This window comes from Arvicanthis niloticus, chromosome 21 (genome assembly GCF_011762505.2).
Source record: "Arvicanthis niloticus isolate mArvNil1 chromosome 21, mArvNil1.pat.X, whole genome shotgun sequence".
Lineage (NCBI taxonomy): Eukaryota > Metazoa > Chordata > Mammalia > Rodentia > Muridae > Arvicanthis > Arvicanthis niloticus.
The window spans coordinates 27,400,786-27,417,758 of NC_047678.1; the positions used below are offsets into that span (position 1 = coordinate 27,400,786).

Genomic DNA, 16,973 nt, shown 5'->3' on the forward strand with positions numbered 1-16,973 from the left:
CCAGTGGTGGTGGCACACACCTTTAATCCCAGCATTTGGGAGGCAGGGGCAGAGGCAGGCAGATTTCTGAGTTCAAGGCTAGCCTAGTTTACAGAGCAAGTTCTAAGACAGCCAGGGCTACACAGAGACCCTGTCTGGAAACACCAAAAACAAACAAACAATCACCAAAAAACAAAACAAAAAACAGAGTAAGCTATAAGGACAAAATGACATCAGGAAACGAGTTAAGTGGACAAGATGAGAAATTCAACAAATATACACCCTAAGAAAAATAATCTATCCCTGAAGAAAGCAATGAAAAGCTGAAAAAAAAACTTCATAAGAATTTCAACAGTACATTTATCTAATAAAAAAAAAGGTAAACCAAGTATGTATCTTTATAGAAATTTCAAAAGAAGGGGGTAGAAAAGGTTTTCTTAAAGAATGGGTGAAGCTGGGTATAACATGGTTTGTGCCTGTAATTGCAGAACTTGAAAAGACAGAAAATTATTTTAAAAATAAATTTAAATTAAAAAATAATAAAAAAAGATAAAGACAGAAGAACTTCAAGTTTGAAGTCAACTTGAGATAGACAGCAAGCTCTAGGCAGACCTCAGGTACATGGCGAGATCCTGTCTCAAAAGAACAAAGACCTAACTGACAGGGATGGAGGTATAATTCAGTTAGCAGAGTGCTTTCCCAGAATGTTCAAGTCCTAAATTTGATCCCTGTAACAAACAAAGAATATCCAAAGCCACGAAACACAGTGACTAAACCATAAAGAGCTTTCAACTAAGACACATTATAATCAAATTTTAACATGTCAAACACAAGGCACCTGGAGGAAAAGCTGCAAAGGCACACAGAGGAAAACAAGATCACAAAGACAGAATTAAACTGGTTCCTTGGAGAACCAGATTTGGACAGAGAGACTAAAAGTGGCAACAAGAGAAAAAAGAAATCTAAGAAAGATTAAAAGCCCTGAAGAAAAAATTTAAAAGGTTATCAATACCAGTGAAATGTCTGCCCAGAAAAATGAAGGATTAGATAAAGAATGTGAACCACATCTGGCCCAGTCCATTGGGATCCGTGCACTCACAGATGAGAAGACAAAAGTAGAAGAGTCTGTCAGGAAAGGGAAAGAGCTCTATGAAGAGAGTCACCAGAGAGCTGTGGCTGCAGAGGTATTTGTGCTTGCAAACTGGAATGATCATGCAAACTACAGGGCATGGCATCACAATTAGAGGCCTGTCTGAAAAGCCTCAAGCTGATGAGCAGTGATTCTGCGACATCCTGATGTGGAGTTTGATATGCTTTCATGAGAATCATTTCTTTCTACTGTAAGAGAAGAAATTGAGAATACTGTGTCAGTATGAAGACCAAATTAAGGCCATTAAGAGTGACTCTTGTTGCCCGGCAGTGGTGAAGCACGCCTTTAATCCCAGCACTTGGGAGGCAGAGGCAGGTGGATTTCTGAGTTTGAGGCCAGCCTGGTCTACAGAGTGAGTTCCAGGACAGACAGGACTACACAGAAAAACCCTGTCTTTAAAAAAAACAAACAAACAAACAAAAAAGAGTGGCTCTTGACTCAATGATCTTTCCAGTGTGCAGGTTTCTGAGCTTTCATTTCCTGCTTGTGTGACGATCCATCCTCAGTTATTCTCTGAGTCTTCCAGCCATGAGGACCAGGGGCTGGTGGCTTGTGTAGACAGAATGACTGGAGCAGTCCTCAATGATCCTTACATGGAGCCTGCTAGTGGCTGCCCCAGAGGAGGTTCTGGAACTGTCACTAGGATCCCCCACCCATCAGCCAGAAGTTGTTCAACAGCTAGAGCTCAAGAGGGCTAGCCAGAGGGCGGTGGTGGCGCACGCCTTTAATCCCAGCACTTGGGAGGCAGAGGCAGGCGGATTTCTGAGTTCGAGGCCAGCCTGGTCTACAGAGTGAGTTCCAGGACAGCCAGGACTACACAGAGAAACCCTGTCTCGAAAAACCAAAAAAAAAAAAAAAAAAAAAAGAGGGCTAGCCAGGTGTCTCCATCAGAGGCTGATGAGAAACTACCTGGACAGGCTACTTGGTCAAACCAGTCTCCAAAAAAGCCTTTCAACAGTATTATTGAACACCTGTCAGTGATATTCCCAAGCTATGACAGCACTGAGCTTGCTGGTTTTATTTAAAAAGTTAGAAACAAAAGCAAGAACTCATTCTTGGGATTAAGTATTGAGGAGATTGCTGAGAGAATGACAGAACACATTCTCAACGAACAAAAGAAGAAAAAGCCAAATCCAGGAAAAGACAAGAAGACATCTGAGGCTCATTCTGCTGCCTCTGTGGCCAAGTCCTCCCAGAGTCCAACCTTGGCAGCTATGTGGGACCATTGGCTAAAACCAAAAGCCAGAAAAAAGATGATGTCCCTGCACCAGATGGAAATTCCTGTGAGATATGCCATGAAATATTCAAGTCAATAAACATGAGTGTGCTAAAATGTGGACACAAGTTTCACAAAGGGTGCTTTAAGCAGTGGCTGAAAGGGCAGAGCACGTGCCCCACCTGTGGCAGCAGTGACCTGCTGTCATAAGTAACCTGTTGCACCATCGTCACAGACCCGGCCCAGAAGAAGATGGGAACCTCCTTCTGTTGCAGTAGTCACTCCTCACTAATGCTCATTAATGCACTTCATGAGTTAAAGAACAACCGTGTCCTGTTACCAATGTAAAAACAGCAAACATGGAAACTCTCACACTGTGCATCACAAAGCTAACAAATAGAAATCTTGAATGCTGTCTATCCCAAGTTCCAGGCATGTGACAGCCATGTGTGTCTGCAATGCTGTGTCACCATGGTCCTGCATTGTTGGGACTGCTGCAGGGATACTCCAAGATGAGCAGGTTCTTTGGAAAGAATGTTGAGCTCCTCAAAGCAGTGTTCAGAGTGCAAAGGTTCTTAGCCTCCTCAGTTCCTTTTGTGGAACTATAGGATCCCCTTTATAAATTTTTAAAGTGCTTATGATCCAATTAATCTACATTTTGGTAATCAATTATAAAATACTTTTTTTTCTTTTTTTTTTTTTTTTTTTTTTTTTTTTTGGTTTTTCGAGACAGGGTTTCTCTGTGTAGCCCTGGCTGTCCTGGAACTCACTCTGTAGACCAGGCTGGCCTCGAACTCAGAAATCCACCTGCCTCTGCCTCCCAAGTGCTGGGATTAAAGGCGTGCGCCACCACCGCCCGGCTAAAATACTTTTTAAATTAGTATCAGCTAAGAATTTTTTTTTTTTACACTGAGAAGATGCTGTCTGTTCACAGGAGTCCCACACTTGACATTTACACTAAGGTTACCATGTAAGTCTCATGAGTCACCAGTGCTTGGAAATGCACAGCTAGCTAGTGGTGAGCACAGGACATAGTGCTGAGCATAAGACTCTTCCACAGGAAGAGAAATGTACCACAGTCCTGACATGTTGGTGTTAACATTGTTCTGTTTGACTTTTGTGTAAAGTAATGCATGCAATCTTTTAATGTAGCCTAAAAACAAGCTAACTGTATTAGAAACTATTCAAAAACTAGGTTTTTTTAGTGACCTGTAGGCAGGGGCAAATACAGACACATGAACCCTGAATACATTAAATTTCTCTCAAACACAAAGGAACAAAAAACAATGTTTTCCAGCATGTTCTCTGCTGCCCTGAAGATGCTGTCACCTTCCACGTGTGTCCCTGTGAGCTGTGGTGTCTTAGTGACTTAGTCTGTAGCTCACTCCTTATTCTGAGACATTGTCCATGATGTTCCTGAAACATGGTGTACATGCTGTAACAGTTGAGTGCAGTACATACTAAAGTCCACACAGCAGCTTATAGTATCTATCAGATACAAAGAACAATAGTTGTTGAGACAGTGAGCTGTGCTTCATGTCAGAGACTGTGAACATGCCTCACACTTGTCCAGTAACTGTCAATAAAGAACATTCTGAAAAAAAATGTCAAACACAGAATTTTGAAAGCACCAAAAGTAGTTTATCATATCTAAGGGTTCTTCTATAGCCTTGAGTAGATTTCTCAGCAAAAATCTTCCAAGCAATAGACAGTAGAACGAGACATTCAAAATAATAAAAGGAAAGAACAGATTACTCAGCAAAGCTGTCCTTCAGAAGTATAAGAGATAAAAGTTTCTATTTCCAGAAAAAAACTGCTGAGACATTTCATTACCGCTGGATTTACCTCATAAGAAATATTTAAAGGAGTTCTTCAAAGCAAAAAACACCCTAAAGTGAGAGAATATGGTCAAATTGGGAATAATATAATGTATCATTCTAGTACAAAAGTTAAAAGACAATAGAGTTAAAAGTAACTCGTATCTCCATTTTCTGTTCATGAATATACAATATAAAAAAGATAAAAATTATTAAAATGTATTATTAAATTATTAAAATTATTTACTAAAATATAAAGACAGAAGATATAGTGAGGGAGTTGAATCTTTTAATTTCTATCTACTTGAAAAAGTGTACATCTCTGTTATGTATAAAATGCTATTTTGAATTATGTATTAACTCACATATTTATAGTTTATAACACTTAAAATCTCTTAGCAATTTTCAAGAACATATTACTATTAACTACATACCATATTGTAAGTATAGAATTTTTTTACATATTATCATAGACAATTGTTAACAGTTTTAAACAGACCTATAAGATGGCTTCAGTAGTTCTAATGGTAATACCAAAGCATAAAAAACAAACAGGAGTGCAGGCAGCTTGTTCTAAGATTATGTATCCTAGAAATGTCAAGAAGCTACCCCTTAAAGTCTCACCAACATAGATGCCTAAACATGACCTGAACAAGGGCCACGCCAACAGTCATACTAATGTGGAAGAAGGAAATCTCACAAGGTCTCATCTCTAGACAATGGACTATAGGCAACTAAGGAACACTGAGCAGGAGAAACAAGTCTTCCCCAGGGAAGAGCATACTAATTGATTATTCAATACCAAACAGTCAGCCCTGAAAACATATATGTATACAGATAACATTATTCAGACTGAGCAGTTTGTATCTTTGTATTTAGAAACACACACCACATTAACAACAAAAAGAGGACATGAATTTTAAAAAAGCAAGTGATGGTACATGGGAGGAATTAGTGGGAGGAAAGGGAAAGGGGAAATTATGTAATGATATTATAAGCTCAAAATTATTTTCTAAAACCATTTTCAATTGAAATATTTGTATTTTATAAACCAAGATGAGTGTAAAAGGGGGTAAACTATAATCCATTCAAATGGAAAGCAGAAGTAGCAAAATTATCTGGTAAAAAAAAATCTGTCACAAGAGACATAACTGCATGAAACAGGGTTAATTCAGAAAAAGGCTGCAATATTAGCAAATATGTATGCATCCATCAACATCTTGAAGCAAACATTAACAAATCTAAAGAGAAATTAAATAGAAAGCAATACAGTTCCATTAGGGGATCTAAATCTGAACATACCACTTTCAACAATGGTTATGCCACCCAAATATAAAATCAGTACAGTAAAACTAGACTTGAACAATCCAGGAGCCCAAATACAGACTAGTCCATCCAAAAATAATGGAATTAAATATTCTTCCCAAACACCCAGGACATTTTCTAGAATACATCACATTAGGATACAAAGTAAGTCTTAATAAATTCAAGACTAAAAGTATAACCATCCTTTAATTACAACTGTATGAAACCAGAAATCAGTAACAGGAAGAATATCAAAAAATTTACAAACACATAGAAATTAAAGCACATATTCTGAATATGCCATGGATCTAAGTTTAAATCAAAATTTTTAAGTAAATAAATAAATGAAAAATCAAAGTGTTTCTTGAGAACCAGTGCAACAACTTGACAGATAAAGGGCTTAGCCACCAACCCTGATGACTTCAGATGGATAACCGATGCAGGTATCCACATGGTAGAGAGCACCAGCTCCACAAGTTGTCCTCTGTCTTCCACATACAGTTGGGCCTTGGCACAAGTACACAGACGCACACAGACACACACATATAAATTTCATTTCATGGGACAAAATTGAAAACTCATGACAACTAAGCTAGCACTACAGAAGACACTGAAGGACTCATACACAAATGAGAAAGGTAAACACATTCGTGACACTATGGGAGCAGAGGGGATGCATCAGAATCATAAACAAAACAATAAAGATAAGGAAAGTAGTAAATAGTCCTAAAACAAGAAGATGAAAACAGGAATGAATGCATACCTTTAAATAAAAACCCTAAATGTCAATGTTCCTAATCCACAACCAAAAGGCACAAACAGAATGGATTTAAAAAACAGATTCAGGGTTGGGGATTTAGCCCTGGGTTCAGTCCTCAACTCTGAAAAAAAAAAAAAAAAAAAACAGGTTCCATTGGGCATACTGGTGGCACACATCTTTAATCCAAGTACTTAGGATGGATAGGGAAGGGGATCTAAAGTTCAAGACCAGCCTGGTCCACATGGTGAAACAAAATTTATAAATAAACAAAGATCCTAAGTGTTGTCTATAAGAAATATACCTCACTGGAAAAGTCAAACAAAGCCTGGGGGTAAAAATATAAAAATAATATAAAAAAAAAATAGCACTGCAAAGTAAGCAGGTATAGCCACTCTAGTATCTGATAAAATATTTCAAATTAAAATTTAAAAAAACTACAAAGTTAGGTATTTTTCTAAAAGATCACTTTATACTAATTCAGACAACAATCTATCAATAGGACACTACAATTTCAAACATATATGCACTGAATATTGATGTACCCAATTTCATAAAACTACTACTACTAAGTGTAAAGTCACAGACTAATCTTAACACAATAATGAGTGATGTTAATGCAATGTTCTAATAAATAAACAGGTCCAGCTGGGCAGTGGTGGCTCACACCTTTAATCCTAGCACTTGGGAGGCAGAGGCAGGCGGATTTCTGAGTTCGAGGCCAGCCTGGTCCACAGAGTGAGTTCCAGGACAGCCAGGACTACACAGAGAAACCCTGTCTCGAAAAACCAAAAAAAAAAAATAAAATAAAATAAAACAAACAGGTCCACCTGATAAAAATACACATCTGAGTTAAGTGATATCATAGGTCAAATGGAACTACCAGACATCTCATAAGCTTCCTATCATCACATAGAAATTTCTCTAAAATAGATCATATAATAGAACACAAAGCAAATCTTAACAAATACCAAAAAAGGAATTTCTTATATTCTGACCATAATAGAATAAAACTAGAATCAATAACAAGAGAAATGGAACATTGACAACCTCACAGAGATTAAACGACACACTATTAAATGAAGAATGGCTCATTAAAGAAGTCAAGAAGAAAATGGAAGGCTAGAAAGATGACTAAGTTAGTAAAGTGCCTGCCATTCAAGCACAAGGACTTGAGTTTGGATATTCAAATACATGTAAGAAGCTGAGCATGGAGGATGTGCAATCACAGCTTTGGGAGACAGGGACAGAAATAGGCAAAACCCAAACACCACTAGCCAGCCAGCCTACCTAGCCTGATAAACTTCAAGTTCAGCAAACATTCCCCAAAGGAGAGACTGATTAAGGAAGAGATCGTGGTGGAAGGAAAGACTAACTCCACAAGTAGTACTTTGACTTCAAATTAATTGTGGGTGTGTGTAAAACAGTATGGACCTAAAGTTATTTTAAATGACTAAACATATTTTTAAAAAAGACTAGAAAGATATGTCAATATGTTAGCTAGAGTTATATCTGTGTAAAAGAAAATCACATTTAATTTCTTTTTGTATGTTTTCCATATCTGATATTTCTATAATGAATATAATGAATATCTTACATAAGAAAAATGAACACAGAAAAATAAACATCAAGTGAATTCAACATGCTAAAGTCATACTTTAGAATAAACTAAAATACATTAAATTTTGTAGAACCTTCTACCAAAATAGACAAAATATCTTCATTGTGCTTTTAAAGATGAAAAAGCCACTCATCCAAAACACAGAATTCTCTAAAGATGCTGAACAAAAGGTAATGAGTAAAGTCAAATTATATTACAATTACCTGGTTTATAATTTCCTAATCACTGTTGCAATAATTGCAGTCCAAGGTGAGATGAATTGCTACTGGAATCCTTAGGCTCCCACCCAAAATCAGACACTTGAACTCAGCCATAAGCAGTCAATCCCTAACAGGCTTAAGAAAGAAAAGAGCCAAGCACAAATGTATACTCACAATGTCACATACCTGAAAACCATGTTACACTCGCAGACTGCCTTCAAAAACAGCCTCAATATTAAACAAGCAAACAAACAAACATGAAGAAAGTCCCTGTCCAAAAGTTTCTAAGTCTTCTGTGGCAAAGCAAGGCAATTAAGCATATTGTAAATGAGTAAGGACATATCAGAAGCAGCACTTAGTTACATCAGGCAGAGCTGTGAAAGGGGAACTAAAGAGATGACATCTGAGCTTTTACAGCTGGCGTTCCCCAAGCAAAAAAATGGTAGCCATAAAATCTTGGTCATATTATAACCTGAAAAAACCAAAAAGGTGAAAAATTAAGATCTTCCTGAATAGGGGTATATCAAGAACATAAGTATAATCAACAAATATAGGAGATATATTAGCTTCTAGGCACAGGCAGGGCAGAAGACACCCATTCCATAACAGTCTATGCAGTATAACAGGAGTGGTAAGGAACAGTATGATCTGAGTACCTGCACTGCCACCTGATGTCAAGGTGATGTCCCGGCCCATTTGTGTTGATGTCCACGGCCCATGTTACCACCAAAGGCTAGTACAGTAGGGAGGGCATGAGCACCTGAGGCAGGTAGGAGAGCTAGCCCTGCTCCTCTGCCAGCTGGGGCACTAGTGTGAACTGGTCCTGTCCCTCACCAGGGCAGTGCTGGAAAGCTAACTCTGATGGTACTGCAGGCTCACCAACTCAGCTACCCCGCCCCTTCCCCGCCCCTCAAGGACTTTGAGTTGGGGCTAACCTTGCAAAACCAAAGCTGTACGATCTCTATGACACAGGGCAACAGTAGGATATCCAAGAAGCATGCTGGTGAGGACCCAGTACTGACAGTATAGCAGAAGCCACAGGGCTTAAACCAGACCACTGACTCACTGCAATGAGCATTTGCAAGTAAAGCTGTTTGGGCAAAGGAGTGTACTATGTGATACACCATGACATATCAGAGCTTTCATGGTGAGGTTTTTGTTTTTGTTTTTGTCTTAGGATGGAGGTTACAAGGGTGGAGAGAGAAGACTATGGAGAAATGGAGAGATGAATGGGATTGGGGTACATGATGTGAAATTCACAAAGAATAAAAAGAATATATGTATATGTATATATTCTAAACAGCAAATATTTATTTTAATCATAATCTTGGAACTGTTAGCCCATGATTGGGTTGATGAAACTAGTGCTCTCAAGAAGCAGGAGCACACAGCACAGCAAATTCACCTAAACCAGGACGCAAGAAACAGAAAGGAAGCAGCAGTTAAATTCCCACTATTCTTTTCAAGGACACACCCCCAATAGCCAGAGGACTACTCACAAAGTCTTGTATCTACCATTACCCAATAGCCCAAGCTAGGGCCCATCTTTAACACATAGGCCTTGGAAACAGTATTCCAAGTTAAAACTATAGCAATTTGGAATTTGGAAAGAATATCAGAAACAAAAGACAGTAACATTTTAGATTACAATTCCTCCTACATATGAAGATTAAAATGGGAATAACCTCTTTTCAATACTAACATTTCTTTGACATGCCCTGTACCCACATCTTTCTTCCACAGACCACAATCTAGAACCTGCCCTAATCCCAGGCACCATCAAGTTCACAATGATGGTATAGCTGACATTGTCACAAAATGTTCATCCAAATAACCTGCATTCAAAATATAGCACAGCAAAAATACAATTTTATATACTAAATACCTCCCTCTGGTGTTTACTGAAAATTAAATATTGTCTTTTTAATACTTTTATTAGCTATCTGAAAAAAAGACAAGCCACTTGCATAACAAAATCGTATTTCTTGTATAGATAAATGATCAAGGAAAGATGTGTAAAATCATAAACTTAAGCTTCAAAAATATTTGAGAAGTTGAACTGATAAGCCAAATACAGTAACTTAAATGTGATAAAAATAAATATTTTAAAAGAACATTTAATATCTTTGCTTGAATTATGTATAAACTCAGAATTTAGTTTGATTTTGGTTCAAATGAAGTGAGTCCTAGAGTTAAGTTGGTTGTAAGTTCAATATGAGCAATATGGAATAGTGTCTCAAAAGTCACCAAAAATCAAATATAATGCCATACCAACAAAGCATTCAATGTAATTCTCAAGTACATGTATGAGCCATTCTATATCCTGACACTGAGCTCTACCTTTCAAGAACACTGAGGCATCTAGTAAACATGCAGTATTACATCTATGTCTATCATGCTGTAATTTTACCACAAATGTCAGCTCTCATTAGCAAGAGCACATAAATGAGTACTGGAGGAGGGGGAAGTATGTGGAAGCAGGAGGCTGAGATCTTGTAGCACTGTAGACAAACAGGAAAATGGGAAGTTTCCGAAAGACATTTCCCAACAAAGTCATTATCTTCACTAAAGTATCCTAATGTGTAATATAATAAGTACCTGGATAACAGCTAAAATAAGTGGTGATATATTTACATATGTTTTTAAAAATTAAAAATGTCGGGGCTGGAGAGATGGCTCAGTGGTTAGGAGCACTGACTGCACTTTCAGAGGTCCTGAGTTCAAATCCCAGCAACCACATGGTGGCTCACAACCATCTATAATGAGATCTGATGTTCTCTTCTGGTGTGTCTGAAGACAGTGTACCCATATATAATAAATAAATCTTTAAAAAAAAATTTAAAATGTCTTCAGAGACTATGTGCAAAAACTTTACAAAATATTGCTTCTCTATACATAATTTGTCTGGAGGGAGGTATATAAGAGACTTGAGAACACAATCATAAATAGTCTTGTTCACTACAGTAAAAACATTGGAAATAAATCCCTAATATAGCAGACCAAATGCTGTTTACATAGTAGAAATAATTTTAAACATTGTTACTATCAAAAATAAAGATACAAAATTCAGAAGATTCAAAAGCTATTAAAAGTTAATATTCAGCACCAATGTAAACACAAAGTATGAGTATAAGGTACTTCCTATCCCAATGGCTGTTCTTTTCAGACTATCACACTTTAGGATGTGTCTAAAAATACTACATCTGGACCTGGAGTTCTGATTTCTATACCCATGTCTGGCACTTGACAATGCCTAAATTCCAGCTGTCGAGGTTCTGATACCTTCTTCTGCCCTCTGTGAACACTGGAACACACTTGGCAGATGCAAAAATATGGACATATAAATAAAAACTTTAAATGTTACATTAAAAACATTACCATGGCCAGGCAGTGGTGGTGCACATCTTCAATCCCAGCACTTGGGAGGCAGAGGCAGGTGGATTTCTGAGTTCGAGCCCAGCCTGGTCTACAGAGTGAGTTCCAGGACAGCCAGGGCTACACAGAGAAACCCTGTCTCGAAAAACCAAAAAAACAAAAAACAAAAAAAAAAAAAACAAAACATTACCATGTTTACAATGTACTTTAATGCTTCTAATGTACTGTCTAATTCTGTATGATTAAATGATCTGTAAATATGAAGTCTACTGAATATTGTTATTGTTGTATGTTAAATTTTCTATTAAAATATGAAGCTAACTATGGTAGCTCATGCACATTTGTTGCCCAACTACAGAGGAGACTGAAGTGGGAGCCCAGAAATTGGAGACTAACCTGAACAATACAGCAAGACACCCATCTGAATAAAGGGGGGGAAACAATCAATAAAATGTTTGTTTCACAAGCCTGGGAACATGAATTCAGATCCTTAGCACCCACGTAGAAGCCAGACACAGTGGCACACATCTGTAACACCAGTGCTGGGGATAGGGATGGAGACAGAGATCTCTGAGACTCTCTGGCCAGTTAGCCAATCTAATTAAATCCTTGAGTTCCAAGCTCAACAAAAGAGGCTATCTCAAAAAAATAAGATAGAGAGCAACTGAGATAGACTCCTAAGGGTTAACCTCCATTTACACATATGTACAGGTATCACATATACCACACATAAGCACAAACTTTTAATTGATAATTCCATGCAGATTAGTTTCTGTTTGCTTTACAGAATAAGAGGTCAAGACAACTTTTTTTTGGCTTAAAAAGGCCACTTAATAAATGTTTGCTAAATTCAATTTCTTTCCTCTATCCTAAGTGTCTTTTCTAAAAAAGAACAATAGGCTGGACATGGTAGCACACAACTTTAATCCCAGCAAGACAGGCAGATCTCTTTGAGTTTGAGGCCAGCCTGGTCTACATAGTGAGCTCTAGCCCAGCTAAGAAGTGAGACCCTGTCGTCGTCGTCGTTGTCGTCACCGTCACCATCATAGCAATAATAATAGCACCTAATATAGTTTTCAAGGCATTATTAAAATCTTGCTTTCTGAACTTGTGGCCTGTACCCATTATCAAAATAAATCATTATATTCATAAATGCAACAGTAATATCATGTAGCCTTATACAATATCCAAGGTGGAAAAAAATTCCTTAAATATATTTCCCTAGTTTAAAATGAAGACTCTAGAGCAGTGGTTCTCAGCCTATGGGTCATGACCCCTTTGGGAGTGGAACAACCCTTTCACAGTGGTCTCCAAAGACCATCAGAAAACACAGGTATTTGCAGTATGATTCATAACAGTAGCAAAATTACAGTTACGAAGTTTCAACAAAAAAATAATTTTATAGCTGAAATCATCAAGAACTAACCGTATTAAAGGGTCGCAGCATTAGGAAGGTTGAGGACCACTGTTCTAGACTATGTCTCAACTTTCAAGTTGGACATGTGTCACTGACAATTCCATTCAAAGGCAAAGTGTGTAAAAGAAGAATCTGTAGAGATGGCAAGGTATCCAAGCCTAACAACCTGAGTTTGGAATCCATGGTGGAAAGAAAGAACCAACTCGGAAAAGTTGTTTCCTATCACCATGGGACCTTACCTGTTAACACTCCGACACATATATAATACACACACACACAGCAATAATAAAATTTTTGTGAAACAGAAGAATCTGTAGCTTAAGACTTCTGAAATCTTGGATTCAAATTTCAGTTCAGCACTTACTAGCCAAATACCTTAGATCTGTCACTTTACTCCTGTCTTAATGCTCAAGTAACATTTTAAATGTTAACATTCTCTACAAATATTAAGCCTATGATTATAAAGTATAGATTATATCCTGTCTTTTGGAACAAAATAAATTTCTGGATTTTCCTCAAAAAGAGGTATTGGTTCTCTTTCAGAGGCTTCAAAAACTGGGCTTCCTTCTTGGGACTGATGGGTCATAAAATAACTAATGAAGTCACTATCTTCAGACTATTCTAGTGACCAGTGAATTTACTCAAATATTGTGGACAGTGGATCTTTCCCACATGGTTCCTGCTCCACCTCAGACTCCTCTGTACTACAGCTCTTTTTTACCTTTCCTTCCTTCTTTCAGCCTTTCTTTCTGTCTTCCCTCCTTCTGATGCCTCCTCAAAATCCTGATCCTTGGATCTCCTAAATTCAAGGAGATATGAACCACACCAGGCTCTACCACAGACCTTTACAAGTTAAATCTCTGTCAAATTCAGTGAAATGGCTCAGCGGGTGGCACCTGCCACCAAGTCTGATGCCCTGAGTTTAATCCCCAAAACACACATGGTAAAGGAAAAAAAAAAACCAGACTCCCCAAGGTGTCTTATGACCTCCACATGCATGTCATTGCATGGGTACACCCATTCTCCACACAAACAAATGAATGAATGTTTAATTTTAAAAGGCTAAACTCAAAAACATTTTCTTATAGAAACAGAGGTAATAGTTAAACTTTCAAGTTAGTCCTTAGCTTGAAATCAAACAAATGGAATTAATAGAAAAATCACTTTAATTGATATTTTTATCATTATTAAGTACAATATTAAAGATATCTTACAGATTGAATTAGATTTTTAAGAAAACACCTAGAGGTGTGACCCCTAAGTTTATGGAAGGGAGGAAGTCAGGAGTTTTGAGCAATTTAAACAAAAACTTTTAGACCATAATAGGAAGAGACAGTTGAAAAAAAAAATGTAAGAGAAACATCCAGTAGTTGCTTTTGAAAAGAAAAGAGCATCAAAATTCTAACAGACCACAACTACAAAGAAACTGTCTTCAGAATAACAACAGGCACTTAAGATCTACCCTGTACTCAATGCTCTGCTCCGCTCCTCTCCTCTACAGGGAATAACAATTTTTCTAAAGCTAATCTCATTCCATCTGATTGGCTTGAATTACCAGTCTCAGAACTAACACACCTCCTGTTATATGGTGTCATCACTCTCTAAATCCTAATGGAGAGATTAACATTTACAAACTACTTAGTGTGCACTTGTTTGGTTTTCACAGCCCTGTAAGATATGTTAACACGAGCCCTCATTTACACATTAAGAAATTATTTACATAATTTTCCCAAAGCACCAGTAAAAAGAAGCCAGCACTCAGAACCCTACTATCAGCATTACTTGAGAGTTCCTCCCCAGAAGAGAAAAATTTATCAAGTACCCCTGGACAGCTGACCACTTTCACACTGATGGCTTGTTGTTCTAATTAAGTAGTTCTAATAGCAAGTTATGCAGAAGAACCATCAACTCCTCATTTCACAGTAGCAACTTAGTATTCAAGGAATGCTTTAAATAGAAGAGGTAAAAGAGTCCCTAGGGGTGAATCCAGGCCTTGCACCATTTCCTAATTCTTTTCCAAAAGACTCTAGAACTTGGGGTCTTTTTTTTTAACCAGGTTCATTGTAGCATAGCTAATTACAAACTTTAGAATGTTACTTTTCTGAAGGAATTTTATGTACTTTGCCTGATGGTATTACAAAACGACTGCACTTTACAAAACCTCTGCAGTTTACAAAGTTACTTCATAATGAATTATAAATGAAATACTGATAGAATTGTTGCATTAATTGAAATAATAATTTACCTTTAAGCAATATATTTCTTATAAATTTTCTAAATTTTTCCATTACAAGCTAAGAAAGAAAGAAAAACCCTGACTCCACATTTTAAATATTTGTAACTAAATCCAAGAGGTTATTTACAATAATGTAAAGTGGCTGACCACGAAATACTAACATTGTAAAAGTAAAAGACTCAGTCCCTTAAAAAAACTGAATATTCTTTTTAAAGAAATGGGATTTTAAAAGAAATCGTCAACCTTCGGGAGTTTCACCTAACAGTTTAAGAAGAAACTAAGGAGTAACATTATCATTTGGAAACAGATTGGTTTTCTTTTTTTTTTTAAACAAAACCATGTCAACAAAATACACTAAACTTTAACAATGATGTAAGTCCAAAACACTTCCGACAGTAGCAGGGTAACTATTTCTAATACTTAAAGCAAAACAAAGATCTGCATCATTTTGGACTGAGAAAATGATGTCAACGTTTTGCATCTTTTTTTTTTTTTTTTTTTTTTTTTTTTTTTTTTTTTTTTTTTTTTTTTTTTGGTAAGATCCCAAGCGGAAAATAAACAACCATCGGGCTCATCAACTTGGGTGCAGAAATTCATTAAAATCAAGGTTTTGACTGCTGGAAAAAGCAGATTCTCAAGATGCATCTTCCTGGCGCCTCACACCACAAACCTCCCGCAACTGCCCCGGCCTTGCGGCCCCTCCCGCCCGCCGCACCTGCTGAGGCCGCACCGCCAGCGCCCCCTGCCGCCCTCCCGCACCCAGAGGCCCGGGCCCATCCCCGCGCTTGTACCGCACCCGCCCCGCGCCGAGGCCGCACAGTCTGCGGGCAGGGGCCGAGGAGCCAGGGTAGCAATCGAGGCGGGGCCCCGGACTCGGGCACGTGCCCCTGAACCCCCGCCGCTGGCAGGCCCCAGCCTCACCTACCTACGCCGTATTTCTCCTCCTCCGTGGGGGTCCACATGGCCGGGCCGGGCGCAGCCCCGCGGGCGCGGCGGCTGGGTGACAGCGCGCAGGGGACGGCCGCAGGGACGGCCGCGGGCCCGGCTGTGGCGCACGGCGAGGCAAGGCGGGGGCGGTCAGGCGGCGCGGGGCAGTAGGCGGCGCATCCCTCACAGGCCGTCCGGGATGCCACCGCCACCGCCGGATGCCACGTCCTGAACGACCGCAAGACTCCACGGGCGGCCGAAGAGCCCCTGGCGACGCGGACGAGGGCTCACCACCGGTCGGTCGCCACCGTCCCTGCGCCGCCGTTCGGTCCCTCACAGCTCCGTCGCTGGCTTCCCGGCGCCGCCGCGGCTCGGATCGCCTCAGCGGGCTCGCGGGACGCCCGCGCATGCGCCGTTCCCTGGCGCGCGGGGGCTCGCAATACCCGGGCTCGCGCCGCCCGCCCGAGCCCGCGCGCGAATCCACGAGACGCCGCTGTGGGCCAGCGGAGGGAAATCTGCGAGAGGCGATTGGATAGCCCGGCCCGAGAGGCCAGGGCCCTCCGCCCACCCGGAGCCTTTGGCTGCAGCTACCGCAGAACGGGGTCGCGGTCCTGCGTGTAGAAGGCCACAGTGCCTCCTGCCAGGCTTACGGAGATGGCCGCTCTCTCTCTCTGGTCAGAGAGAAGAGAACCAGTAAAAATGGGGGGCATCGTCATTAAACTCATCTCGTTGTCACAGTGCTGTCACAGCCACATCCTCCAAAAGGTCCTCTTCTGCCATCCCGGGGTCTGGGGTTAGCGTTGGGGGACCGGGGGTGGGGGGTGAGAAGCTGGCAAAATATGGTTGCCTCAAAGGAACTAAGTGCAGGGGTTCTTGGGCTTCTAGGGTGTAGCATATAGGCCAAGGCCTCTAACACCTCCTGAGTTCTTTTGTTGAGTTGGCTGCTGTGATATGTGTGTGACCTGGACAAGCT

The 16,973-nt window shown here is 39.5% G+C and overlaps 1 protein-coding gene and 1 pseudogene across 5 annotated transcripts in view; one reads left to right on the plus strand and one right to left on the minus strand.

The window, feature by feature from the left end:
* Dock3 (dedicator of cytokinesis 3) overlaps nucleotides 1-16,391 on the minus strand; it is a 322,288-nt gene extending 305,897 nt beyond the window's left edge. For 4 of the 5 annotated variants that reach the window (XM_076917346.1, XM_076917345.1, XM_034484017.2 and 1 more), the window contains exon 1: nucleotides 15,999-16,390. In XM_076917346.1, the coding sequence (XP_076773461.1) occupies nucleotides 15,999-16,035 (37 nt within the window). In that variant the 5' untranslated portion in view covers nucleotides 16,036-16,390. Of the gene's footprint in view, nucleotides 1-15,998 lie in introns of all 5 variants that reach the window. The other variant, XM_076917344.1, reaches the window with a different exon arrangement.
* On the plus strand, nucleotides 800-2,555 carry LOC143435428 (E3 ubiquitin-protein ligase TTC3 pseudogene; annotated as a pseudogene).
* Nucleotides 16,392-16,973: the final 582 nt, after the last annotated feature.